Source organism: Alosa pseudoharengus, unplaced genomic scaffold (genome assembly GCF_046254945.1).
Source record: "Alosa pseudoharengus isolate Yale_2024_CS ecotype anadromous, Long Island Sound unplaced genomic scaffold, YU_APseudo_1.1 YU_APseudo_1.1_scf_14, whole genome shotgun sequence".
NCBI classification, from domain to species: domain Eukaryota; kingdom Metazoa; phylum Chordata; class Actinopteri; order Clupeiformes; family Clupeidae; genus Alosa; species Alosa pseudoharengus.
In genome coordinates, this window is record NW_027468609.1 from 15,215,796 (window position 1) to 15,242,531 (window position 26,736).

Consider the following 26,736-nt stretch of genomic DNA (forward strand, 5'->3'; position numbering starts at 1 on the left):
TGTGTGAGGAAGCACAGGTCAGCTGGCGACACGACTCTGACACCTCCCTCCGAAATACTCCAGTGTGTTAACACCTCAGCTAACGCCAGGGCAGTGCACGAAAACACGCTCCGAGCAGACGCTTTGAACATGGAGACAGAAGCTTTCTTTCTTCTCTGTGTTGATGGAGCGATTGTGTTGTCGAATAAAACCTGCTACATAGATATCTATCGGTGGAGAAGGAGATAAAAGAGGAATGTGTAGACGCCACCCTGCTTGTGCACGCGTAAAGAGCCAGTCTCGGAGCGTTCTGGAGGTCAGAAATAGACACTGGTGTCTGCTACATCAGCCCACATACACACACACACAAACACACACACACACACACACACACACACACACACACACACACACACACACACACACACACACACACACACACACACACACACACACACACACACACACACACACACACACACAAACATACACACACACACAGAGACACACACATACACACACACACAGAGACACACACATACATACACACAAACACGCACAGACACAAGTTGACTCAGGAAAACATCATAGTTCATACAGAGGAAGACACAGTAATTCAGCACATGCCATATAAGTGCATGAGCCATTTATACTTATATCATTTATATGACTAAAAATAGTCTACCTAGGCTTAAATATTTTCAACAAGGCCACTAATGGACTTTCAGAGACACTCCAGTGATGGCTCCAGGAGAGAGAGGTGGTGGGAGACTTAGTGAAAGTTGGCTCCAGCCTGCCACCTGCTGGTGAACAGATAGATGTGTGGAGAAAAGAGTCTTCATCTGCACATTATAAATACAGTAAGTATTCACCACTACGCACCCCTGAATTAAGTATAAGTATAAGTATATAAAATTATAAATACTCTTTTGATCCCATGAGGGAAATTTGGTCTCTGCATTTATCCCAATCCGTGAATTAGGATACTGCTTAAACGGCACCGAAAATCAAAAAATCCAGTGGAAACTAGATGGCAGTAGTGTGTAGGCCAATCTGCCCAGCAGCTTTTTCTACTTTGTCACCTACAGAGTTTGACAGGTACGATCTTTCAAAACGACATGTTATTTCCCATAGACATAGACCTCTCCAGAATAAGTCCCGCCTCCGTAACTTCCGTATCCATCCAACTTCCGGGCGTTGATTGTCTATGGGGAATAACATGGCGTTTCGAAATATCATACCGGTAAAACATCTGTAGGTAGCGAAGTTGAAAAAGCTGGTGGGCAGATTGGCCTACACACTTCTGCCATATAGTTTCCACTGGATTTTTTGATTGTCGGTGCCGTTTAAGTAGTATACTATAGACTATACTACTCAAACGGCACCGAAATTCAAAAAATCCAGTGGAAACTAGATGGCAGAAGTGTGAAGGCCAATCTGCCCAGCAGCTTTTTCTACTTTGTCACCTACAGAGTTTGACAGGTACGATCTTTCAAAACGCCATGTTATTTCCCATAGACAATCCACGCCCGGAAGTTGGATGGATACGGAAGTTAGGAGGCGGGATATATTCTGGAGAGGTCTATTTGACGACCGAAGGTTGGATGGATACGGAAGTTAGGAGGCGGGACTTATTCTGGAGAGGTCTATGCCAGACCGAACTTCCCGACCTCAGTTGTGGGCGGGACTATGTTCGGAATGGCACCCAGGCTAATTATTACCCATAATGATCTCATGCGGGATGTCTAGGTTTGTTTTTAGGCTACATAGTTAGATTGCCATGAAGGATTTATGTAATGTGCTGGTCAATTGTAAGAAACCCAATATCTCAGCCGACCCCATTTGAACTCCAGGCGACCCCATATGGGGTCCCGACCCTAGGGTTGGGAAACGATGCATTAACACATTGATGTGAATTATGGATGAATATGGATGAATAATAACTGTCATTTGAAGTTAAAGATAAAATAAAATCTATGAAAACACATTTAACACATTTAACAGTTATGCTGTTCAGAATTGTAACGGTCAGTAAAAGGATGCTCAAAAAGGCAGGTTACACAGACATGTTTAAATGACAACACATGATAGACATGACACGTACATGTAGATGATGGGTGCGGTGAAGCAGCGGTAATGTCACCGCATAACGGTCCGTCTGCCGGAGTTCAATTCCTGAACTCACCGCCAATGCGAGAATATGTCGCTTTGGATTAAAGTCAAATTTAACTTTAATTTCTGCATGACACTTCACCGCGGGTTACGTGGGCAACAAGGCCGTGTAAAAACAGGGCAGGATCGGGACTGACCTCACAGCTCACTCTCATGACAGGACTGTGCGCCTCCCCTCTGATCTGAGCACCCAAACAGCGACTATCTCCAGACCAGCACTGAGGCAGTTCAGGGACAGATCAGGCCCAGATTTGGGCCGAGATCAGCCCCGAGGCAGGGAAGTGGCCATGGGAGGCCTCTGCCTGCGGCTGATACTAGAACAGATTAGCAGGCAGGTCTGGGCCATATCAGGACCAGGTCTGGGCCAAAGTCAGTGATCCGTATTTGACCTGCTGAGGCCCGGTGATGATCAGTCCATTTCACTGCAGGGCCTGACGATCAGTCTGGCTTGTGCACTCAGTGTGTGTGTGTGTGTGTGTGTGTGTGTGTGTGTGTCTCCCCTCTGTATCTGCTGCCTATTGAGATGCAGAGAACTGTGAGCAATCTGGGGGCGGGAAATACCCCTCTGTTGACTTAAAATCTTACCATGACTTCCTCACACAAGGGACAATTACACAGACCAGTGGGCTACACACACACACACACACACTGTACACACACACACACACACTGTACACACACACACACAAATCTGCTACTCTGGGCTACTCTGACAGCCACAGCTAGAACTATCACCGATGGAGGCCGTAACCAGAACCAGAACTGGCAGAACTATGGGATCTGAACTAGAAGTAACACTAGATCACTAGAACGTAGAACCGCACTGTCAATCTGCCAGAACAGACACCCTGGTCTAGAATTACAAATAAATGAAAAAAAACTAAAAACTTGGACCAGGGGCTTACACTACACCACTGACAGCACAAGTAGCCTATCAGTGTGGGAATAAAGCGTGTGAACTTGAGGAAGGTCCGTCAATATGCTGACCGCAGCATTACTCATCTAAGGCCCCTGTCCGTGGGGGACGGCTCTGAACATGTTAGAGTTAGCAATCAGACAGTGTACATAGTAGGGCTGCACAATTTATAAATTTTTAATCAAAATTAAAAAAGGATGCAATTAATTGTGCAGCTCAAAACTCTGTCCCAGTGGTTAATCTTCACATCTATGATTATTACATTTATATTTAGTCATTAGCTGATACTTTAATACTTTCATATTTCACGTCATCCTTCGTGTGTGACAGACAGTGAAGCTCATCTAACATTTAGTCATTAGCTGACACTTTTTTTTTTAAAGTATATTTTTGGGGGCTTTTTATGCCTTTAATGATAGGACAGTGGAGAGTGACAGGAAGCGAATGGGAGAGAGAGTTGGGGTGGGATCCAGAAAGGACCGCGGGGCGGGAATTGAACCCGGGTCGCCGGCGTGCCCCAGCCAGTTGCGCCACAGCTAGGGCCATTAGCTGACACTTTAATACTTTCATATTCATGTCATCCTTCGTGTGTGACAGACAGTGAAGCTCACCTAACAGGGGTGTTGTGCTTCTCGTGCACTAGGCATGCTCACTGATCAAGACCTCCTGCACCACTGACAGAAACACTGATCTGAATTGGAACGTACAGAACCCAGCCAGTGTCCTGTACTAGGCTAACTACTCGAATGGGCCGCCCACATGAACAGAACCTTTGACTGACACTCAGCTGACCTCAGTGGGGCTTGTCCACACCCACTCAGCCCACTTCCAGATCTCCAGCCGTCTGCACACACACACACACAGGACCAGGACTTTCACTTCCTACTTTGCCTGGCCGGGGCGGGGTGTGTATGGGGTGACCTCATGCTTCGGGCTCCAAGCAACATAAATACCAGAGGAGAGGGCGGAAAAACACACACACACACATGATGCAATCCACATGCAAGGGCAGCCTTATATTTAGTGTATGTGGGTTGGTGACTCTCTTCCCAAAGGGTACCAGAAAGTTCCATTAGTTCCTATCCATTCACTGAAAAAGAAAGGCATCCCGAGTCATGTGGTTCCCTTTGTGAGTGATTCACACATCAGCTCAGCTAGCACCACGTCATCATTACGCCCCGGAGTGGAGTATGTTAGACATCACTTTGTGACTGGTCAGACAGTGAGAGGCCTTTGTGAGGATCTGTGAGTAGGCGAGAAGCCCTTCACGCAGTCCCTGCGTATGAATGCTTCACTCAGTCCCCTCGTGTTTGGGAGATAACTGGCCGCAGGGCATGTTATCTGTGCAATTTGATCTTTCTGGGATTCACTCATTGAAGGGAAAAAAAGGTGTTCATGGATTGTTAAGCATGCTTGGTGTTAAGACACCGAACCTTTCATCATCATGAGGTAATCTGTCTGTTTACTAGGAACTCTCCATCAAATACCTCTAAATAGAGTCATCTCCGGTTCTTCAATGGAGACTGGCCAAAGAACATTTAAGGGTTCTAGAACGCACCCTTTCCTAGACCCAGTGATGTCTTTCTTGCATCCAAGACATAAAAAACAGGGTAACATGGCTAAGGCAGCGAGTGTGTCTTTACAGTAATGATGAGAAGCCAGGCAGTTGTATGTTATGGGTCTACTGAAACTGACTGCACCTAACGTAGAGACAGCAGGTGACTCTAAAAACATACTTGGACTTCTTGCGGTCTGTACATACCGCATCCAGGCCAGACCGGAGCCAGAACACAACCAGATCAGAGCCCAACCAGTACCAGAGTCGTTTGCCATCTGTCATGTGAGCAGTGCATGTGATAGACAGATGTGTGGAGTGGAGAGAGAGGCATGCTCAGGAGTGAGAACAACCTAGGCAAGTCTCACACACACACACACACACACACACGTCACACACCACACACACACACTCTCCATCACCTCAGATGCAACATCAGCAAAACACAATGATGGGAAACCAGGCTTCAGAAAGTATAAATCCAACCACATATTTATTCTAACCATTCACTAAACCATCTGCTTCTTATAATCTCAACTCTTCAGCCAGGTTGATAAGAAGTAAAATCACCTGTTTTAGGTTCACAGAACCAATACAATGGTTGTGTACAAGGTAGGACTTTTACTTCTTAAAACATCTGTGGTCTACTCAGCTTCCACTGCTAACAATACCATCAAGGCCCCTTCAAACGTCTTGACAGGCAACAAGTGATGACAGAAATGGTTATGCAGCCGGATTCTTTGCAGACTATTGCAGTCAGTCAGTGCTTGTCATTGCAGTACACGGAAAGGAATTTGTAAGTTTGAGCCATGTTTATTAAAGTTTTAAAACATCTGAAAGAGATTTGGGGGGATGTAATCAGCAGTTTAAGTTAATTACGTCACGGCCATTCAATTTTAGCTAGTTTCCATTCACACAACGTGTGCTGTCCACTGCATTTAGCCATAAAGGTTCCCATGGATTAACACACATTCAATAAGATAGATATAGATGGATACTTTAGTGATCCCCAGGGGAAATTCAAGGTCTCAGTAGCATACAGACAACACACACACATTCACTAACAGCAGAAAAAGTCATTAAAAGTATATAAAGTATAAGTCTTTCACTCCTCGCCCAAGAAGAGAACATTTAACGTCCACAGTTAGCGTCTGCATAGCACAGCTCTTAGCCGAGGAAGTGTACAGCTTTTCATGTCTTATTTGTGACCCGTCACGCCATGCGGCTGAAGGCAACACTCAACACTAATGAGTGCGCAATGAGGCTAACTGACATTTACCCAACAACACCGAAATAACTGACCTGGCTAGTGGCTACTAAGCATGTAGGCCTACTCTTCATTTCCAGTGTCCAATCTGACTCACTTCTTCCGTAACCAAGAGTGAGCAAAGAAAGAAATACTAGGTAGGGAAAATATATCCATCGTTTTGCAAAGGCATCCATGTGACAGAAGCGGCAACAGAGTCGAAACTGTTTTCTGCGTTCCTAAATAATGCGCATAGCGTAGGCTACTTTGGATTTACTGTGTGACCATTTAAATGGCCTTGTTAAAGAGAGGATATTTAAATAGCTCATATGAGCGGCTGGATGTGGCCAACGAAGTTTGCAACTGCACGGCAGGTTTAGTCTAATAGTGTTGCATCCTGATGCACACCACATCTGGCTATCTGGAATAACCTCCCGTTATAACGAGATAATGAGACTTCTAAGGATTAACTTTCAGAAGCTCGGACAGTTGAACATCATTGATGGACTTAATTCGTATGCCCCATACATTCCCCTCTACATCGTGCGTAAACTCCTTCTACGCCGTCGTGTAAGTTAACCGAAGGCGGTAGGATAAGCAGAACAAAATGTGAGAAACAAAACTTTCAAAAAAACATGACCTACCTTTCAAAACGTGGGTTTCCAAGGAAGTCCCTTCCCTCGGAACATATGCGATAAAAGATTGAATTGATAAACAAAACAAGAAACCTTCAGGCGACAATGCAGGCTGCGAAAAAAACGCGAAAAAAAGTTTGAGTAGCTACGTCAAAATGTGCCGGAGTTATGGAATAAAGTCCATTGGCCACGATAGTACCCCGGCCAAGCGATGGGAGGGTAGTTCATGCCTCTTTAAGGTAAAAGGATGTTTTGTAATATGTGGCGTATTCGGCCTCGGATAAATGGGAAATGAACGTACTTCCCAGTGGGAATGTATGCTTGGAATCTGCCTTAAAGACACAGTTTGCTAGCAAAGTCATAATTTGCAACAGCGCCAGGAGATTCCAGACATTCTCAAAGGGAATTATTTTCTATGGTCTGAGTTTCTAGACTGGTACAATTTGTGGGAGCGTCATGGCTGTCAAGTAAAGCATACATTGAAATATAGAGGTGAATATTCTCTATGTGTAGGTAAATTCCCAAGGCAACAAAAAATGACAAAACATCCAATTTTGAGGTCTCTTTTATCTCAGCAGCATGTTAGAACTGGAGTGTGGGGGATCAACCAGCAGTTTACAGATAATAAATACATGTAAGATCAGAGTGTAAGTAAGGGATGGGGAAAGGTTGGGTGCCTCAAAGCCAGCATTGAGACACACTCCAGACGCAGAGAGCATCGACAGTGACACGTTCAGCCCACACACTGGTTCCGTGTCAGTCCAAGATCCATGGCCAGAACTTCTCCTGAGATGACTCAGCTGTCTTGACACATACGTTGCGATTCACAAAGTCAGCACCTGGCCAGCTACACTGCATGCACATGCATGTAGTCATGTAAACATGTCAATATAAATAATGACTCTGATGCCGGTGGAAGTGACCATGCATAGCAGCGCGTCACATGACTGGGTCTGGCTGCTGCAGTGTGGCCGCTTTCTGCCTCTCGTAGATTTCTTTCAAAACCAGCAGAACCGTGTCCTCGGACTCCCTACAAAAGCACAAACATACAGGACGTGTTTCTAATGATAAGGGATAAAAAGTACTGTCCAACTAATCAGACTGCTCCGGGTAGAACTTTACAGGTTACTACAAAATGAAGCAAAAAAAAACAATCAAGAGTTTTAGAACAAAAAAGATGTCAGCTTGGTGGTCTGTTCTCAATGCAAAACACATACAGTTTCAGACTAATGATTAAACATTATGCATTGCATACCGTACAACAAATGCAATCCTCTTTGCTCTTAAGTTTGAACACATTCAACTAGTTTCTCTGCAGAGCTGTCCCTCAACCACTCACCAGTAGCACAGATGGCTCTGAATAGCAAAAAGATACTGGTTGAAGATCTCGATAGGCTTTTCCTGCAGGACGTAATCAAAGCGCCTTCCTCCATTGAGCATTCCAACCTTAACGTCCTTCCTCAGAGCTTCCGGTCCAGTTCCCGCAGCAACAGTCTGCACTTCCATTCCTAATAAGTTCCACAGAGTTCCGTTGGTTGGTTCTGACTGAGAAAGATATGTTCTAGAAGCTCTAAGCTCTTAGAAATGATCTGGAACATAAGTCATTTTCATTCTAAATCTTGACCTGTACAATGGGCTTTAATGCCTAATCTTTCTGGAAGGGCAAATACCCTGTATGTAATTTTACTTTATTTCAATTAATTGAAAATGGATTTAGATCTCAATTTACAGCCAACATTAGAACATATTTAGAGTTGAATGATTGTGGTGGTGAATTTACAGGCGTGCGTGAAACCTACTGTCATCTTGGGAGTCTGAGGACGTGTTGAGGGCTGCATCACTTACTCCACCCACCAGGGGCAGCGCTGAGTTGGGTACCTGAGAGAACACTTGCCACACAGTGCGAATAGAACCCAGCAGCTCAGAGCTCACCCGCGTCAGGCCGTCTTTGAGCTCTAAAGACACAGAAACACAGAAACACAGAAACACACACACACACACACACACACACACACACACACACCGTTATTCAAAGCGTCAGCGTCAGCTTGTGGTTGCTGTGGAGGGTGCCTCCAGCTCTGAGTTCCTGTGTCATCAGGGCGAGTGGTAATTATGTGGTAGAGCTAGCTGTGGCTGGCATTACCGAGATGCATCCTCTTCCGGCCCTTATAATGGGGTATCTGCACAGGGGGTAGCTCCACACCGCCCACCAGAACCAGAGGCTCGATCCGGTAAGCCACAGGGTCATACTGCAACACAGACACAGAAACAACACTAATATCACAAATACAACACAACACAACCTAATACAACACAACACAACACAGCACAATAAAACACAACACCTCACCACACAACACACCACACAACACACCACACAACACAACCTAATGCAACACAACACCACACAACACAACACAACACAACACCACACCACACAACATACCATACCACACAACCTAATGCAACACAACACAACACAGCACAATAAAACACAACACAACACAGCACAATAAAACACAACACCACAACACACCACACAACACAACACCACACAACCTAATGCAACACAACCTAATGCAACACAACACAGCACAATAAAACACAACACCACACCACACAACATACCACACCACACAACCTAATGCAACACAAAACCACACCACACAACACAACCTAATGCAACACAACACAATAAAACACAACACCACACAACACAACCTTATGCAACACAACACAGCACAATAAAACACAACACCACACAACACAACACCACACAACCTAATGCAACACAACACCACACAACACAACAACAACACAACCTAATGCAACACAAAACAAAACAATGCGTATAACATGTACACAAAACTCCTCAACACAACACAATTTAACGTAACACAATATAACGTAACGTAACGCAACATATACAGCAACAGAACACAACTCAACACAACAAAACGTACGAAAACAAAACGTAACAAAACAAAACATATATAGTAACAAATATAACAGTAATCAGGTCTCCATAGTGCCTTTTAAAGTAAATGTCTGTAATTATGTTATTATGTAATATACTGTATATTTGTAATTGTGCGAGTGAGTGATTGAAAAGGCCACTGCAGAAGTAAGGCTTCTCACAGGATGGTAGATGTTGTAGAAGCTCTTGCAGGTGGGCAGGCTGTAGCCCGGCTCGATCTTCTTCAGCCCTCGGACGGTCAGGAACATTCCGATGGGCAAGCCCAGAGCAAAGAAGGCCTGTGGGCAGAAGGTCAGCTGGGGGTAGTTCACGGACACCTGCAGGATGGAAGCAGAAGCATAGCTCGACGTCAGCTGGGGGTAGTTCACAGACACCTGTGGGGCGGTAATAGCGTAGCGGAGCTGGGCTGACATGCAGTGACCTGAAGAGTTTGAGCAAGGCAGGCACTTAACCCCAAGTTGCTCTGGGGAGAGTGGCCCTTGCAATAATTGTAAGTCACTCTGGATAAAAGTGTCAGCCAAATGATCGAGCGTAAGCACAAGCTGGCGGTCAGTCGCCTACACTCTGAGGAAAACAGAAGGAGCTTTGGAGATTCCAGAGGAACTCTCTGGCTTGTCTCCATGGTTACTGCCTTTGATGATGGATAACAAACACACACACACACACAATGAAACATTTTAAGTGTTTGTTGTATTAGTCAACTATCAAGACCACTTCCCCAGCTTTGAACATTTCTGTTCAAATAAGGCTTGGCAGTTAAATATCTTTCAGTTCATTTTTTTAGGGACTGGTGAAGGAATTGAACCTTTCATACAGTATAATTGTCTAAATATACTGTAGTTTGAATAATGTATTAGTATCAAAGTGTATTACATGTATATGAAATCATACACATTACCATAATAGTATATATATATATGTTCAGTTTATGAGTTTAAATTACATACATTAGTGTAGCACATTCAACAATCTGTTTATTATATTGACATTATTACAGTGTAAACCACTTATGTGTATTATCAGTGTTATGCACCTGTCCAATGCCCACATTGGAACACTGGTAGCTGATAGAGGTGGTGTTGGAGCATTCTGGGATATGTGTCCAGTGTTGCGCAAGACCCTCCTGGGCCGCCGGCCCGTTCAGAACCGGCGGAGAGGACCCTGCTCTGGAACGCTGTGGAACATGGCAGGGAAAAGGGAAGAACTGTTTCAATAACAACAACAATGCACACGCACGCACGCACGCACGCACGCACGCACGCACGCACGCACGCACGCGCACACACACACACACACACACACACACACACACACACACACACACACACACACACACACACACACACACACACACACACACACACAATAGCATTTTATCTGGCCTGCACCGGCTCCATGGACCTGGCGTGTGTGCAGAGAACTCCTTATTGTCTCGATGCTCAGAGGAAGTTGCACAATAAGTCAGAACATTGAGCTGAGCATTTTCCATAGCCACAAGGCAGAGGCGTTTCATGAGAGGAGTAGTTAAGGGGTGGAGAGAGAGAGAGAGAGAGAGAGAGTGTGAGATAGAGAGGATGCGTGCTAGGAGGGGGTGTCTTTTAATAGAATAGTCTGAGACCTTCCATTTCTTTGCCAAGTCCAACATTTTCTTGCGAGGTCCTAGAGGAATTCCGAGGTCCTTCAAGTCATTTTCTGAGCAGAGAAGCTATTTAGAGAGAGACAGAGAGGGAGAGGGACAGTGTGAGAGAAAGATACCACAGTGACTGGTACGCTAGCTCATGCTTAATTCAACATTACGGACTAGATAGATAGATAAAAACTGAGTAGATGGACTGTTTATAGTAAAAAAAGAAAGGAACAGAGAAGTTCTAAGAAAATAGAGAAAACCGCTAGAGAAGTGATGGGAAGAAGAGAAAAATAAAGAGAGTTTAATAAAATCGCACACAGTACACTTGGTGTGTCGCACTAACCAGGGACTCGGTGTCCACCTGCTCCCGGTGAAGAACTCGGAGGTGATCCTCCAGCCCCCTCCCCCCCAGGACATCCTCCAGGCTTACAGGCCTGCCAACCTGAGGCTCAGAGATGTCTGACTCTGACTGACCGCTGCTCTCTGACTGCAGGAAATATGACATGCAAACGTCAACACATTTTCTGATGTTGATGAAGTCCGACACAGGATTACAATGCAAGATTGTGATGCAGAATGTCATGTGGATGAAGTCCGACACAGGATTACAATGTGAGATTGTGATTTGAGATCACTCTCATACTCCCATATATGGGTACAGGTCGTATCCAGCTGCTGTCTACTGATTATTTATGAAGCAGAATCAAGAGATCTCAATTATTGACAGAGGAATTCTGACATAGGCTACTAACATACCAACACAGTATAGCAGCAATATCCGGTTGAAAGCAGCTATATCTATTCACTTGGCCAAACTATCTCTGTATGGAAGGAGGAAAACGTTTCTCCAAACACCATGTCTGATCTAATCTATCATTTGAAATCACACTAAATGTGATTTGGAAGGATGTTTGGAATTCTTGGTGTTTTAGAGTGTAATTCACTCAAAAGCCACTAGGTGGAGGCATCAACATCAAAGAGTGGAGAAAGAACTTCTATAGAGAGATGCCCGTGGTTTCTATATTTATCCCCTTATCTAGAAAGTCATTTGCATCCCAGCCAAACAAAGATACACTTGGTGTTGTAATAATCTGAGCCTGTTACATAACATTATGTTATCGTTATCAAGTGATGCTAAAGTGGCTTGTGACACATAATATTAGTGGCTTGAGTACCAATGACTACATGTTCCTGATCAAGGTGACTATGAGCAATCCTATGACCTCATCAACATGGGACAGACACTTATAATGAGAAGATACTATCCAATGTACACTGGCTAATATTAACGTATTGAATTTCTAGGTTTAACACAACTGACCCAATAAGCCAAAGTTCTTTACATGTTCTATGTAGAACCATTCAACTTGTGAAGGCTACGGAGAACACCTTGAAGATTCATTTAAAGAGCACAAGGCAAAGGTCTCTGGAGGGTTTAAGAGTGAGGATGCTGAAACCCAGTGCTATTGGTGTGTACAGCTCCCGTACCTCCTCTGCCATCACTTCATCAGCGTCTGTCTTCTGATTGGTCAGGAGGTCAAACAGGATGAGAGAACCTGCCAGAGGAAAAAAAAGAATCAGTGACCACAGTTGCAACACTCAATTTCCTAACACAGCACACACATAGCTGAATTACATCATACATGAACAATAATATAATCATTCTACTATCATATGGCCGATACATCTCGTCTGGCTGTCAGCTGTTTGTTATGATATATTTTATATAGATAGGCTATATATATAGGGCTGTGTCGTGCTGGTGAAGTCATTACATTCTGTGTGATTATGTTGTCAAGGAGATGGTATAATCTATGGCGTATTTTCAGCACCTAGACTGTGTCCAGCCAGGGAGACGGCTCCAGTGAAGTCTGGATGCCGTTGGAGGAAGAGTTGGTGCAGCCGGTTGATCTCCGTGGCGACCGCATCCACGATGACCTGGCAGTACTTGGGGCTGTTGTAGAAGAGCACGTCTAGGATGGTGTCGTTCCCAAACTTACGCAGCAGACTGATGCTGGGCAGCGTGATCCGCTCCATGTCTCTGTGGAGAGAGTGTGTGAGGGTGGACAGAAGGTTAGAACAATGTGTGTGTTTGTATGTGTGTGTTTGTGACCATGCATGCGTGCGTGTGGACAGACCATTAGACCAGCGTAACCTACAGTAGTAAACCTCTCTAACCTAGTCCCATGTCTCTAGTGTGTGTGTGTGTGTGTCGCTCACTTGTCCACGCCGGTGTCTTCATGCAGCACGGTGTGCCAGGTGATGGGAAGGAACTCCACGCGGCCCATCTGACACGGACCCTCTGCCGTCTGACGGAAGTGGGAGTTGATCAGACACAGAGACGCACTGCGGAAGTCATTCACTACACAGTGACCACAGTGTGTGTGTGTGAGAGAGAGAGAGAGAAAGAAAAAGAGAGAAAGAAATTAAAAATCCAGAAAGCAGTCAAGACACAAAAGAAGAGGGATGTGCCTAATAATGCCAAAGTTATTAATTACGTAAGGGATAATGTACAGTATAGAACGCCGGTCATTATCGGGAAAATAAGTTTCGACAGGGCAAACCGGACCCCGACACGCAGCGAAGGGGTCTTGCTTTGCCCTGAAGGGACTTATTTTCACTTTTGAATGAAGTTCCTTTGCATGAAGTGATCGGACTACTTGCGGAGTGATATGAAATGTGTGATGTTGCTATTGACAGCGGTCATTATATGTTTCAGCGGTCATTACATGGTGCACATTTCACCGTAAAAACGCTGGGAAATCCAATTCAAGTCAATTGAGCGTTCTACTAGCATTGTGAAGAGCCGTATTAAAAAAAATATATAAAATAAATTGTTTCCCATGACATGATCCACCATACACTCTCTACAGCAGCAGAGCTCAGAGAAGCAGATAGCCGAGTTGAGGTGTGTGTGTGTGTGTGTGTGTGTGTGTGTGTGTGTGTGTGTGTGTGTGTGTGTGTGTGTTGGGGGGGGCATTCAGAAGGGGGATATGAGAGACTCACCACTATGCACTAGAGTCCTGGCGGGGGGTGGAGTGGGGCTTTCAGAGGGGAGGTGTGTGTGAGACTCACCACACTGTATCAGAGTCCGCATACGCAGGTCGCACGCTGGGCCAATCCCGTGCACCATGAACACCAGGTGGTCCACTGTCTCAGGCTCCCCTTGGGAAGAAAACACACACACACACACACACACACACACACACACACACACACACACACACACACACACACACACACACACAGGTATACAAAAACACACACACACACACACCACATTTCAGAATAAATACACATAAGGACACAAATTTTACAGGTGCAGTAATTGCTCAGACAAGACTCAGTAATCTGACTCTATTGACAATAATAAAACAGGAGCACAACATGTTTTGGATACACACAACACCTTCTTCTCCAAATGTGGAGACACACACACCACACACAAATGTATGTAGTTGATAAGGGTTTGGATGTATTTGGCACAACGTTGGATGTGTTTTGCATGGCTTTAGATATGTTTTGCATGGGTTATTTTTTGCATAGATGCATCACCTAGGCTACTGTACCTTCGGGCACGTCCAGTTGCATGTTCTTCAGCCCTCTCTCCAACACCCTCGGCGGGGTCGGCTCTGTGGGGGAGGCCGGCTGTTTGTCTTTGTCTGGGGTGGACGGGAGCTGTGTGATAATCTGAGGAGGACATGTTGGGACAACACCAGTCATGTGTGTGTCTGTGTCTGTGTCTGTCTGTCTCTCTCTCTCTCGTTGCGCATGTGCGGAGTGAGTGCTGGAGCATGGCGTGAGTGCTTGAGCGTGAGTGGAATCTCTTTGAAACTGTCTTTCTAACTTCTAACTTTTGTGTGTCTTATTTCCGTGTTTTCCTGTTTTTTGTATTTAGCGCTAACTCTAGTGTCGCTGTAGATTTTTTTTTAGTTTGCGTTTTTTTGTAGTTTGCCCTCACGCGGCTGAGTCTGCGGCTCCTGTTTGGAGCGGGACTGCTGCGGGAACAATGGATTTCGATCATTTAACGAGACAGCATGGTGTGAGAATTGTTTGTTCCGCAAGTGTTGAAGAATGTAGTTTGGCGGTGGGTCACGTTGTTGGCCATGGACATGTTAAATCGGCCTCTCGCATGAACAATGCGATTGTGATTTTTCTTGGTAGGCTACAGTTGCAAAAGCAAGGGAGGTAGTTGCGACAGGTGTAGAAATAAACAACACGCTGACGCCTGTACTCCCTCTCAGTTGCCCATCTGAGAAAGTGATCATTTCTAATGTTTCACCTTTCATTAAAGATGAACTGATTGAACGGGAGTTACAGCGGTTCGGCCGGCTGGTTTCATCTAAAAGGAAGATTTCCCTGGGTTGTAAATCGCCCCTTTTGAAACATGTGGTGTCGTTTAGAAGGCAGGTGTATGGTGCTAAATGACGGTGAGGCAGAGCTTAATCTGGTGCTTAAATTTAAAATTGGTGGTTTTGAGTATGTGGTTTTTGCTACATCGGACTCAGCCCTGAAGTGTTTTCACTGTGGAGGTGGGTCATGTCGTTCGAGACTGCCCAAGACATAAGAGTAACAGTGCAGACTGGCTTGGCTGAACCTAGTGAGGGTTCCCTTTCAACTCGTCCCCAATCCGCAAGTGGCTTGGCTGATCCAGTTGTGAATGATTCTTCTACGACTCGCCCCCCGTCCGCTGACGGTCTGTCAACGGAGCGAATTGGGGTGGACGACGTTGGGGTGGATAGTGGCCCGTCTGGGGCAGAGCTAGTTGAATTTGGTCCTCTGGCCACACATGATTCTGTGGCCGTAGATGGCACCTCTCCGGTGGCTGATTTTATTGATGCCAGTGTGACAGTGAATGGCGTTGGAGCTTCGGGCTCACAGGCGTCTGTGCAAAATGTTGATATGGTCCCATTTAAAATCCCGGTAAAGAGAAAGAGTGAGCGGGAGGAGGGGAACGCTAGTAAGGCAAAGAGGGAAGAGGTGCGCCCGACTGATGACAGCGACAATGAGTCTGTTTTCTCTGACATGCCGCCCCCGGTGACATCAGTATGATGAATACGTTTCGAGTCTGCACCCTGAATTTAAACAGTGCACGGGACAAAGCGAAGAGGTTAACTTTCTTTGACTTCATCACCCTGAAACAGGCGGATGTTATGTTAGTGCAAGAAACTCATAGTGACAATGTTAACGAGGTGGAATGGAGGAGGGAATGGGATGGCCAAATAGTTTTTAGTCATAAATCCTCTGTAAGCGGAGGTGTGGCGATTTTATTCTCAAAATTGTCCATACCTCTTTCTTGCCACGTAGAGAAAGTAGTGCCAGGCCGGCTTCTGACAGTCAGGGCCGTTTTTGATGACTGTATAATGTTTTTTGTAAATGTGTATGCACCAACGAATGGGGCAGAGAGGGTGCGTTTTTTTAGTAAACTTGATGAGGTGTTCAGTGACCTGGATCCGGACAGTCTTGTTTTTATGGGTGGTGATTTTAATTGCACTGTTGATGATCGATTGGATAGGAATCACTTGGAACCTCATACTCCCTCACAGCTGGCAGTACGACAGTTGATTAATACATGATCTGCAGGACAACTTTGCATCAGAACACCAGACAGTACACATGGTCTCATAGTAGAGAGAATTATATTTCCTTAGCTCCTTTGGATAGAATTTACATTTTCAGGCAGCATCTCAATAGTTTAGCATCATGTCATATTTTGCCAACGGGTTTTTCTGATCATTGTGCTGTAGTTTGCAGTGTGAGAATTAAGGCTTTTAGGCCTGGGAGTGCATATTGGTGTTTTAATACTTCACTTTTAGTGGATGACCATTTCAAGGAGACTTTTATGTTTTTTTGGGGGATTTTTAGCCTACAAAAAGGCTCTTTTTCCTCCTTGCGGGAATAGTGGGACCATGGCAAGGTTCAGATTAAGCTTTTCTGTCAACAGTATACCTTAAGCGTTACTAAGGATATCATTCTCTCACTTCAAGGTTTAGAACATGATATCTTGAACTTGCAGAAGTCTGGGATGTCCACGGAGCAGTTTCAGCTCTTGGAGGAGAAGAAGGGCAGACTTACTGACCTACTGGGTGTCAGGGCACAAGGGGCGCTTGTACGCTCCTGCTTTTTACCCTGATGGATGCTCCGTCCAGGTTTTTCTTTAATTTGGAACGAAAAAATGGTCAGAGTAGGTTGATACATAGTTTGAGGTCTGAATCGGGCCAGGACCTGACTGAGCCTGCTCAGATTCGTAACTATGCGAGACTGTTTTACTCTAAGCTGTATGTGAGTTAGTGTCTGTCACGACTCAACACACAGCGTGCCCTCCAGAACAGCAGAGGGCCCTAAGGAGTCGGCGCAAGGCCGGCTCAGCCAAGCCAGGGAGGAAGTGAGCAGCCATGCTTAAAAGGAACCCTGAATTGTTTGTCAGTGCTCATTCATGTTCGCATGCAACGGAAGCTACTCTTGGAGAACCTCATTGGAGACAAACTATTTGCGCTTGCCTTGTATGCCTTTGGACTTTGGACTTTGGATTTCGGATCACGGATCACGTTTTGGACTGTTTGCTTGGACTCTCTTTGTTTCACGTTATTGAACCCCACTTGTCTCTGAACTTCCCTATTGTCTTGCCCTGTCTGGAAACCTTTGCCTCGCTGACTGCTTTCTGTGCTTTGACTGTGGACTGTGCTTTGACCTTGAATTGGATTACCCTGAACAAACTGTTGTTTGATGAACTTTGAGTTTGCCTTTTGTTCTCTGTTGAAATTGATCCAGTGTTTGTGGTCCTACTTGATAACTGCTGAGTTTACTTTGTCTATTGACCACTTTCTAAGTTACTGAAATGATTAAGAACTATTAAAAACCTGAACTGCATCTGCGACTGTGCTCTTCACTCCAACCTGACATCATGAATGAGCCAGATCAAAGTAGCACAGCGGATGTAGAGGATCTTCGAGCTTTTGTTCAGAGACTTGGGGTAACTGTACACAACCAGCAAGATGGTCTCCAGAAGATTGAGGAAGCACTTAACCAGATTGGTCATCGAGTTAGGACTTTGCCTGATCCTAAGGGCTCTCCTTCCACTACCTGCCTTGTTCCGGCTTCCACCGTCAACCTGTCTCCTCCTCCACCTTTCTCTGGTGAGCCAGCTACCTGCAAAGGCTTTTTGACTCAGTGTTCTCTGATCTTTGAATTGCAACCAGCAAACTTCCCCACTGAACGATCTAAAGTAGCTTACATCATCACACGGCTAATTGGAAAGGCCTTGGATTGGACAACTGCGTTGTGAGACTCCAAAAACAGTACAGGCCTTAGATGGACGCCCCCTAGGGTCTGGACAACTAGAGTTCTATACTCAGCCCCTGCAAATGCTTACACTGAACACACACTTGGAGAGCTGTGTTTTCTTTTTAATAGACACTCCTCAAGATCCTCTTGTCTTAGGATACCCCTGGCTCATAACTCATCAACCCTCATTTGATTGGGCTACCAGCACTCTCATTCAGTGGGGACCTGCCTGTACAGCTCATCGGCCACCGGAACTGCCCTCACTCTCTAGCGTTGCTGTTGCAGCTATCCCTACTCCACTGGCTGATGCTTCTGGGGTGCCTGTCATGAATCGTGACTTCAGTGCGGTGTTTAGTAAGGAAAATGCAGCCTCGCTCCCTCCACATCGCAGCTATGATATGGCAATTGATCTCCTGCCTGGAACAGTGCCCCCACGAGGTAGGCTTTACTCCTTGTCCATTCCTGAAACACCATGGATGCGTACATACAGGAGTCTCTCCAAAATGGACTTATCTGACCATCCACTTCTTCTGCAGCAACTGGTTTTTTTTCGTGGGCAAAAAAGATGGTGGGCTTCGTCCATGTATTGATTACCGAGGGCTGAATAAAATAACGGTGAAGAATAAGTACCCATGCCCACTGTTGAACACAGCCTTTGAGCGTCTCAGCGGAGCGACAGTCTTCACAAAGTTGGATCTCCGGAATGCCTACCATCTCATCAGAATTCGAGAAGGCGACGAGTGGAAGACGGCGTTCATTACCCCTCGAGGCCATTATGAGTACTTGGTAATGCCTTTTGGTCTTTCTAATTGTCCTGCCGTATTCCAAGCCTTGGTTAAATCCCTGACAACTGTGTCATTGCCCCAGTTCGTTGGGTACTGATGGAACAAGTGCAAGATGGCCACCGTCTAGAACAGCCACCACCTGACACACCGTCCTCCAAGACTTTCGTTCCGACCGCACAACGGCCACTGGTGTTGGAGTGGGGTCATGCTTCCCGCCTGGTTGGCCATCCCGGACGCCACCGAACCATGGAACTGATTAGTCGTACTTTCTGGTGGCCGTCTATGAGAGATGATGTTGCGAGCTATGTCTCTGCCTGTTCAGTCTGTGCCGCCCACAAAGTTGACAACCAGCGGCCCCAAGGTCTCTTGCCCCCCTTGCCTATACCCCGTCGCCCCTGGTCACATGTCTCTCTTGACTTTGTTACTGGATTGCCCCTCTCCAATGGTTTTACAGTAGTGCTTGTTGTTGTCGATCGTTTTTCAAAAACATCTCGTTTTGTGCCCCTACATAAACTGCCAACTGCGCGGCAGACAGCGGACATTCTAGTGAGAGAGGTGGTTCGCTACCAGGGCACACCTGAGGAAGTCCTATCTGACCGGGGACCACAGTTCATCTCAAGGTTCTGGAGGGCCTTTTGGCAACTTATGGGGGTAACTGTTAGCCTCACCTCAGGGTATCACCCCCAAAGTAATGGCCAGACTGAACGTATAAACCAAGAAATGGAGAAATATCTCCGGTCATATTGTTCTTCTAATCCTACCACGTGGGCCAGTTACCTGATGTGGGCAGAGTTAGCCCACAATCAGTTGGAATCTTCATCCTTAGGATTGTCTCCTTTCGAAGTTCTTACAGGATACCCTCCAGTGTTGTTTCCTGCATCGCCAACAGAGGGTCCGGTGCCTTCAGCGAATGCCTCAGTCCAGCGCCTTCGACGACTCTGGAAAAGGGCCCGTCAGAACCTCATCAGGGCCACAAACCAACACAAGCGCCAGGGGGATAGAAGAAGAAGGGTGGCAGTGTTCTACAATCCTGGTGACAGAGTTTGGGTGTCGACTAAAGGTTTGCCAATGCCTGCAGAATCCAGAAAGCCCTCGCCCAGGTATGTGGGACCATTCAGAGTGGCACGCAGAATTAACCCGGTGTCTTACATGTTGTCCATTCCTCGATCAATGAGGGGCAGTCCTGTTTTTCATGTCTCTCTGCTTCGCAAAGCTGTCTCTTCCCCTCTGTCTCCGGAATCCCGGAACCCGCCCCCCTCCTCGAAGGATTGATGGCACTCTGACCTACACAGTCAAAAGGCTCCTGGATGTTCGACGGCGAGGTCGAGGATTGGAGTTCCTGGTGGACTGGGAGGGCTATGGACCGGAGGAGCGGTCCTGGGTCTCGCGGAGGGACATTTTTGACAAATCCTTAATCCAGGAGTTCTTTGACACACACCCAAACCTTCCTGAACCGTCCGGTGCCGGCCCTCGAGGGGGGGGTTCTGTCACGACTCAACACACAGCGTGCTTATGGTTGTTGTACAATAAAGCTTGTTAAAATTCCAAAAACTCTCTCTCAAGTTATTGAGTAACAGGACACATATCAGGTCTTTATCTCAACTTCTGTGTCTTTATTTCACACACCGAATAAACATTTTTCTTTTAAACTCAGCTGTCTGTGTCCTGTCGTCTATTGTCCAAATGGAACACATGAAGTTGTTCCAGGGCCATTGAACTGTTCAATGCTTCACTTAAGGGAAGAGGAGAGATAGACTATGCAGAGAAGTCTGTCTGCCTCTTCACCCCCTCCATGTTTGGATACTGTCTGTCCACTAGCCAGTCCCTCCAGGATTTCGCGAGGATTTTTTGAGATTGGTGCGATCTAAAATGCCTGATTTCGCGACAACTTTTCTAAAAAATTGCGATGGAAGTTGGTGTTTTTAGCTGTTTGTTGCGAAGAAATTGCGAGAGGAAGTGAAAATTGCAAAAATAGTTGCGATTTTTTTAAAATTATTTTTTAATTGAGGGTAATTAAGGTTAGTAAGACCAAAATTACACTGATCATATTGATGCTTATTAAAAAGGATAAGTAAAGGTAAATAGTAAGGGTTACAGAAAATCAAAGTAGGCCTCCTTTATTTGTGTAAATACTTTGACTGGGGTAATTCACAAAGCAGTATAACCTTTCGTAGAATAGAACTGTCCAAAAAAGACAGCCCCCTAAAGAGATGGCATCATGTCATATGTTGCAATACATTCATATATGTTTTAATTCATATTAAGTTCATATCTTTTTAATAATTCATATTCTGTGAGTTGCATAATTACTAATAGCCAACTAAGTATCTAGTATTTTTTATATTGATGTAAACTATTAGACTACACTTTTCTTTAATGTTATTACATTGTGTAAGTCTAATTGACTGCCTGCCACTTTAAGGACGTGAGAGTAGCATAATAATATTTCTAAGTGGATTGGAACGCTTGCATCTCACTGTGTTCGGCTACGATTGGAAATAACTTTTTGCATAGTGCATTACGATATGTGGATGGAATTCGGGATGTTTTCTATGTCATTAGTTAAAATAAATGTTAAAAAATAACTCGTAAGAAATCATTCTTGGATCATAGAAGAGGTAAATGTCTTACAATGTTATTAATTTCTATGATTTTGGTAGCACTACACAGGGGCGTCACTAGACCTTATTCACTGGGGCACGTGCCTTAGTAAAAGTCTCCAGTGCCCCAGTAAAATTCTAGCGCGGCTCTAGCTGGAAACGGCATTCATGAGCGCATCTCCGTGCCTGCTTTAATCATGTCTCGAGTCTGTCACTTACCAGCCAATAATAAAAAAAAAACAAGGAATAAAGAAAGGGGCCATAATAGCCAATCAGGAAATAGCACCTCTGTAGCTGGCTAAGATTGAACGCAACAACCAATGAAAATCGTTCACATGATTCTTCCGAGTGTTTCGTTGTACTGCACACTGCATACACTGTGGATTGTGGAATCACTTTGAGCATAGAGTAAGTCGTCCCCTGTTTAATGTTACAACAAATTCACAACTTGTTTGACAGAAAAAATTACAAGTTGATCGCTGTTAGAGAGTGTTAGGGTAACATAACATAACTAGCATCTGTTTTTCAATGCTTAGCGTCATTGTAGCCTAAATTTAGCAACAGTTTACCAGCTTGTGCTCTCTCCCTCACACACACACTCACACCATGCGTAGGCTGCATGCACACATGCGGACAATTAATAAGGATTTATACGTATACTGTAGAGACTCCTGTAAAAGTAGCCTATACTGTTTGTGAAGCTGTCCTACTGTAAAACTAAACACAGCCTTCTGACTATTCAGAGATGGACATCAGAAAATTCTTCCTGAACAGAGGGAGAGGAACAGTGAGGAGGATGAGGGAGGTATGATAATTTTGCCCACATTAACGGTAACATTAACATTTATGCTGGTAATAGCCAGTGCTGTGATTTGATCAATGGTTTAATGGCAAACTTAAATAAGTTTGCTGCATTTGCAAATGTAGCCTATAATAATACACACAGAATCAGAATAGCCATCTGTGTAGATTATTATAGGCTACATTTGCATATTATCACCAAAAGTCAGTATGAGAGCTTTAGTAGGCTATTTAAGCTACAAAGAACTGCAGTATTGCCAGGATGTATATAGGACCCTGGGAGGGAAGTATATCTCACTTTTGACTAAAAATAAGCTTCCCTTGTGTTAGTAGGAAAGCCTATTAAATTAATGCATGTGAGTATAGGCCTACTTATGCCTATGTGTTTGGATGTTGCTGGATAGTGGCTGCTACAACAATTGAGGGAGAGAGTGCAGGAGGAGGAGGAGGAGAAGGTCGAAAAGAGGGAGAAGAGAGGGGAGAAAGAGCACAGGCTGGGCAGTCCAATACCAGGCAGGGGGAGGAGGAGGAGAGAGACAGGCAAGAAATGGATGAGGACATGATGGGGGCTAGGCGTAAAACTATTCAGAGTATGGAGGAGGATGTCTGTGACCTAGGGGAGATATGTGATGGTCCAAATCAGGCTAGCCATTTATTCATATTGCGCGCACAGTTTTTTTTTTTTTTTTTTTTATGTATTGGGAGTTGGGGGCCTGTGCCCCAGCAAAGCTCTAGGTCTAGAATCGCCCCTGGCACTACACAAACTGAGCCCAAGCTAGCAAACATGACACGAGATAAAAAGACATCTCCAGATGTAAACGCTTGCCAATGGGTTGCATATTGTAGCCTACTCAAGTGTCAGTAAACCAAGTAGGCCTTAATTAACTTACTTTCATAGCCTAGGAAGGTTATCAACACCAGGTTGAGAGAGATGCAAGTAAAGCAGATCATTATCGTTAGCCTTCTATTTATTGTCATCAAAACTGCAGAGGAGTGAACAAGTTATAGGGCAGTCTCTGGTGTCTGCAGAAGTGAGTGTGGCATCTGACTCAATATTCTGCGCAAGGGACTGTTGTGGTTGGTGAAATGTTCACGGGGAAACCATGATGATTGGTCAAATTTGCGAAAAAGTTGCAGTGTTTGGACAAAATTGCGAGGTCGCCCAGAATTCACGAGGATTTGCTGAATTTGAGTTAATTGTTGCGATCGCAACATCGCGAATTCCTGGAGGGACTGACTAGCCACTTTTACCACTGTCTTTCTGCCTCACTGTTTGCGTGCTATATTAGCGCATAACCCCTCCCTCCATGCCACAGCCGAACTGTGGTCACACTTATACCTTTTCTTAAAATAGTTAAATATATAGATATATAGACTTTATTTCTGCATTGTTGCACTGTTGGACTTACTCATTTGCACTATCACCATGACCACTATCACCATTGCACTATCATCATGACACTCACACAGAGCACCTTACCTTACCTTACTATGCACAGAGAATCACAGGCTCAGTCCCTGCCTCAGTCATTGCAAGCGTCTCTGATTGATTAATCACCACTATGTGGATACTGTTTTTAGAATTGATTTAGATTAAGTGTTAGTTAGTATAATTTGTATTTTAGTATATTTAGTATATTCTTTATCTTCTACTGTCCTTATTGCTTAGATGTGTTTTTATATTATATACTTTAATTACTTTTTCTGCTGTTAAAGAATGTGTACAGTATGTGTTGTCTGTATGCTGTTGAGACCTTGAATTTCCTCTGGGGATCAATAAAGTATCCATCTATCTATCTATCTAAGTGACATGTGAGTTCGATCTAAGGGGCTGCCAACATTGGAAGGAAGGCACTTGACCCCAGGTTACTCCATGGAGAATCTCCCGTTCAGTACTTCACTGTACGTGGCTGTCATTGGTTGCTCTATGTAAGAGTGTCTGCTAAATAACACATTGATATCTAAAGATGAAATCATACCTTGGGACTCTGCAGAAAGACGGTCTCTCCTGTGGGGAGCATCACCTTCTTCTTCCATTCATTTTGGGCCACAGCTGTCTGGTAGGTCTCCTGCATCAGCAGCGACACTTGGATCAATAAATAGCTTTAGCAATCAGTTAGTCCACACTACATTTTAGTTTTTGGCAGAAAATCGAAAGCTGCGCTTCCTCAGCAAGCTGAAGTGAAATAAACTACAGTGGTCTAATTACGCTCTAATCATTTTGTTTCATGTGAATAATTTATGGTTATAAGATTGCTATACTACTTCTTGCCAAAATGGTGCTGGACCATGATTCTTCTCCTCACAGAATTATGCTGAATGCAGCAGTCCAACTCCAATCCAACCTGATCATAATAAAACATCTCATTTACTAAGCGTTTCTTATGCATTATGGTTTGTATAGTATTTATAGTATGTATTTATTTTCATTAGGCTATTGATTGAATTGACATTGTCGTTTTTTTATTGTTGTTCTCCTTGGTGTAGTGTTACCAACTTTTTAACTTGTTTACTGTTAAATTTAACTCTCGTATTGTTGTGTTTGTATGTCTCTTCTATTGTATTTGTATGTCGCTTTGGACAAAAGCGTCTGCTAATTACCATGACCATAATTTAATTTCCATTACGTTACTTTCTTCCACAGACCTGAGATGCTGGTGTTCACTTCACTCCCTGCAGTAAAGCTCTGATCAGTCTCAGTCAGCCAGTGACAGCTTGGGCCTACAGATCCTTGGACTGGGCCTTTCACTCACCTCCAGAACCTGGCTGGTGTTCTCACTGTAAGGGGTGTAGGCGCTCTCCTTGTTCCCCTTGTAGAACCATAAGCACCGCCGGACCTCAGAGGGCGGCTCGGTCCAGTACATGGCGTGGCGGCTGCGCTCCTTCAGGCGCACGTCGTAGCGTCGGCCCTCGACTGGCACCACCACGTCCCGCTCGCTCCCCAGCTCCTTACTCCACACTGGCACACAAAACACAACACCGACCAACCGCAGTCACATCACCACTCACTCACTCACACACACACTGTATTCAAAAAAAGTAATGATGGCTGTGGAACGGGGCAACAGTGCTGGCTGATAAGGTTCACACCACAAATGGCACCATCTCAACCAATGCAGTAAAGACAAGAGGTATGGACTTAAAAGATCAACAGAGGTTTGATGACATTTAGTGATGTGCCATCAGCAGCATTGATGAATTCCACACTGTTATCCTTTCCTTTTTGAGATTTAAGTTGGGGCTGTGAGTCTAACAGATTTAATGTCAGTTTCAGAAGAGCTACAGTAGGAGCTCAAAGAAAAAAGAATATCAGTTCAAAGAGCACTAGACCATGAGAAACAAGTCCCTGACTGATTCAGTGAGATGAGCTCAGCTCTCACATGCCTTTGGCAGCTTCAGACAGCTGCGCTGCCACTAGGGACCGGTTTACTCACCGTACGCTCCCTCCAGCTTTTGAGAGTCCTCGTAGCTGAGGGGGAGCCAGGACTCTTTCTCCCCGGCAGGCTGCCGGTAGAACCAGTGAGGTCGCACCGGCTCACACGAGCTCTTGCAGCTCTTACTGCTCATGGTGCCAGCGCCTTTGTCAATCTCAAGTGATATTTACACTACAAGAAAAAAAACATTAATCAAGTAAACAACTGTTTCAATTGTCCCTCACCTGTGCAAAAAAAGTAATATATTAACCCTATTATAACAACCATGTCAGACAGAAGTTGACATACAGAATCTGGATTAGACCAGCACAACAGACCAGTCAACAACAAACAAAAGTTATTTTTGTCCATCCCCAGTAGCCTACAAAACACATTTACCTGTCATCAATACCAACACATGGTATGCCTTTTTTTAAAATCAATAAATAATAATCAATAGGCCTACATCCAAATCAATAAACAATACCAGAAGAGTTGTTCCCTTGACTGAGGCTGAGCAGTCTGATAAGATGTTGTTGACACGGGAATATAGAAACCCATGTATGTAGTTAAAACAGCTAGTGGAACATATCTTTTCCTGAATTCATTTAGAAAAATAGCCTGATGCATCATACGGTCTGCCAAATCGTAACGCGTCTAAAGATGTCATATAGGCAATTATTAGTTAGAGGACTTAATAGGCTACAGTCAAAACGCCCTAACACTGAAAGAAAAAAAAAACCGTA

The 26,736-nt window shown here is 44.7% G+C and overlaps 2 protein-coding genes across 2 annotated transcripts in view; both read right to left on the minus strand.

Annotated features, from left to right (window-relative positions):
- The window catches only part of tacc1 (transforming, acidic coiled-coil containing protein 1), a 53,451-nt gene extending 46,822 nt beyond the window's left edge, over positions 1-6,629 (minus strand). Inside the window, exon 1 of the mRNA XM_076283949.1 lies at positions 6,513-6,629. The gene's annotated coding sequence lies outside the window, so the exon portion shown is untranslated. The remainder of the gene's footprint in view (positions 1-6,512) is intronic.
- A 534-nt stretch (positions 6,630-7,163) lies between these two features.
- Positions 7,164-26,144, minus strand: ddhd2 (DDHD domain containing 2). Its single transcript, XM_076284982.1, has 16 exons — positions 26,017-26,144; positions 25,680-25,682; positions 25,331-25,529; positions 24,557-24,646; positions 14,677-14,797; positions 14,183-14,272; positions 13,328-13,469; positions 12,940-13,148; positions 12,596-12,663; positions 11,451-11,594; positions 10,514-10,654; positions 9,642-9,854; positions 8,647-8,752; positions 8,303-8,458; positions 7,843-8,011; positions 7,164-7,533 (listed from the first exon to the last, which is right to left on the minus strand). Exons 1-16 carry the CDS (start codon positions 26,142-26,144, stop codon positions 7,443-7,445), a joined length of 2,070 nt encoding a protein of 689 aa, XP_076141097.1. The 3' UTR covers positions 7,164-7,442.
- Between the last annotated feature and the right edge of the window lie 592 nt (positions 26,145-26,736).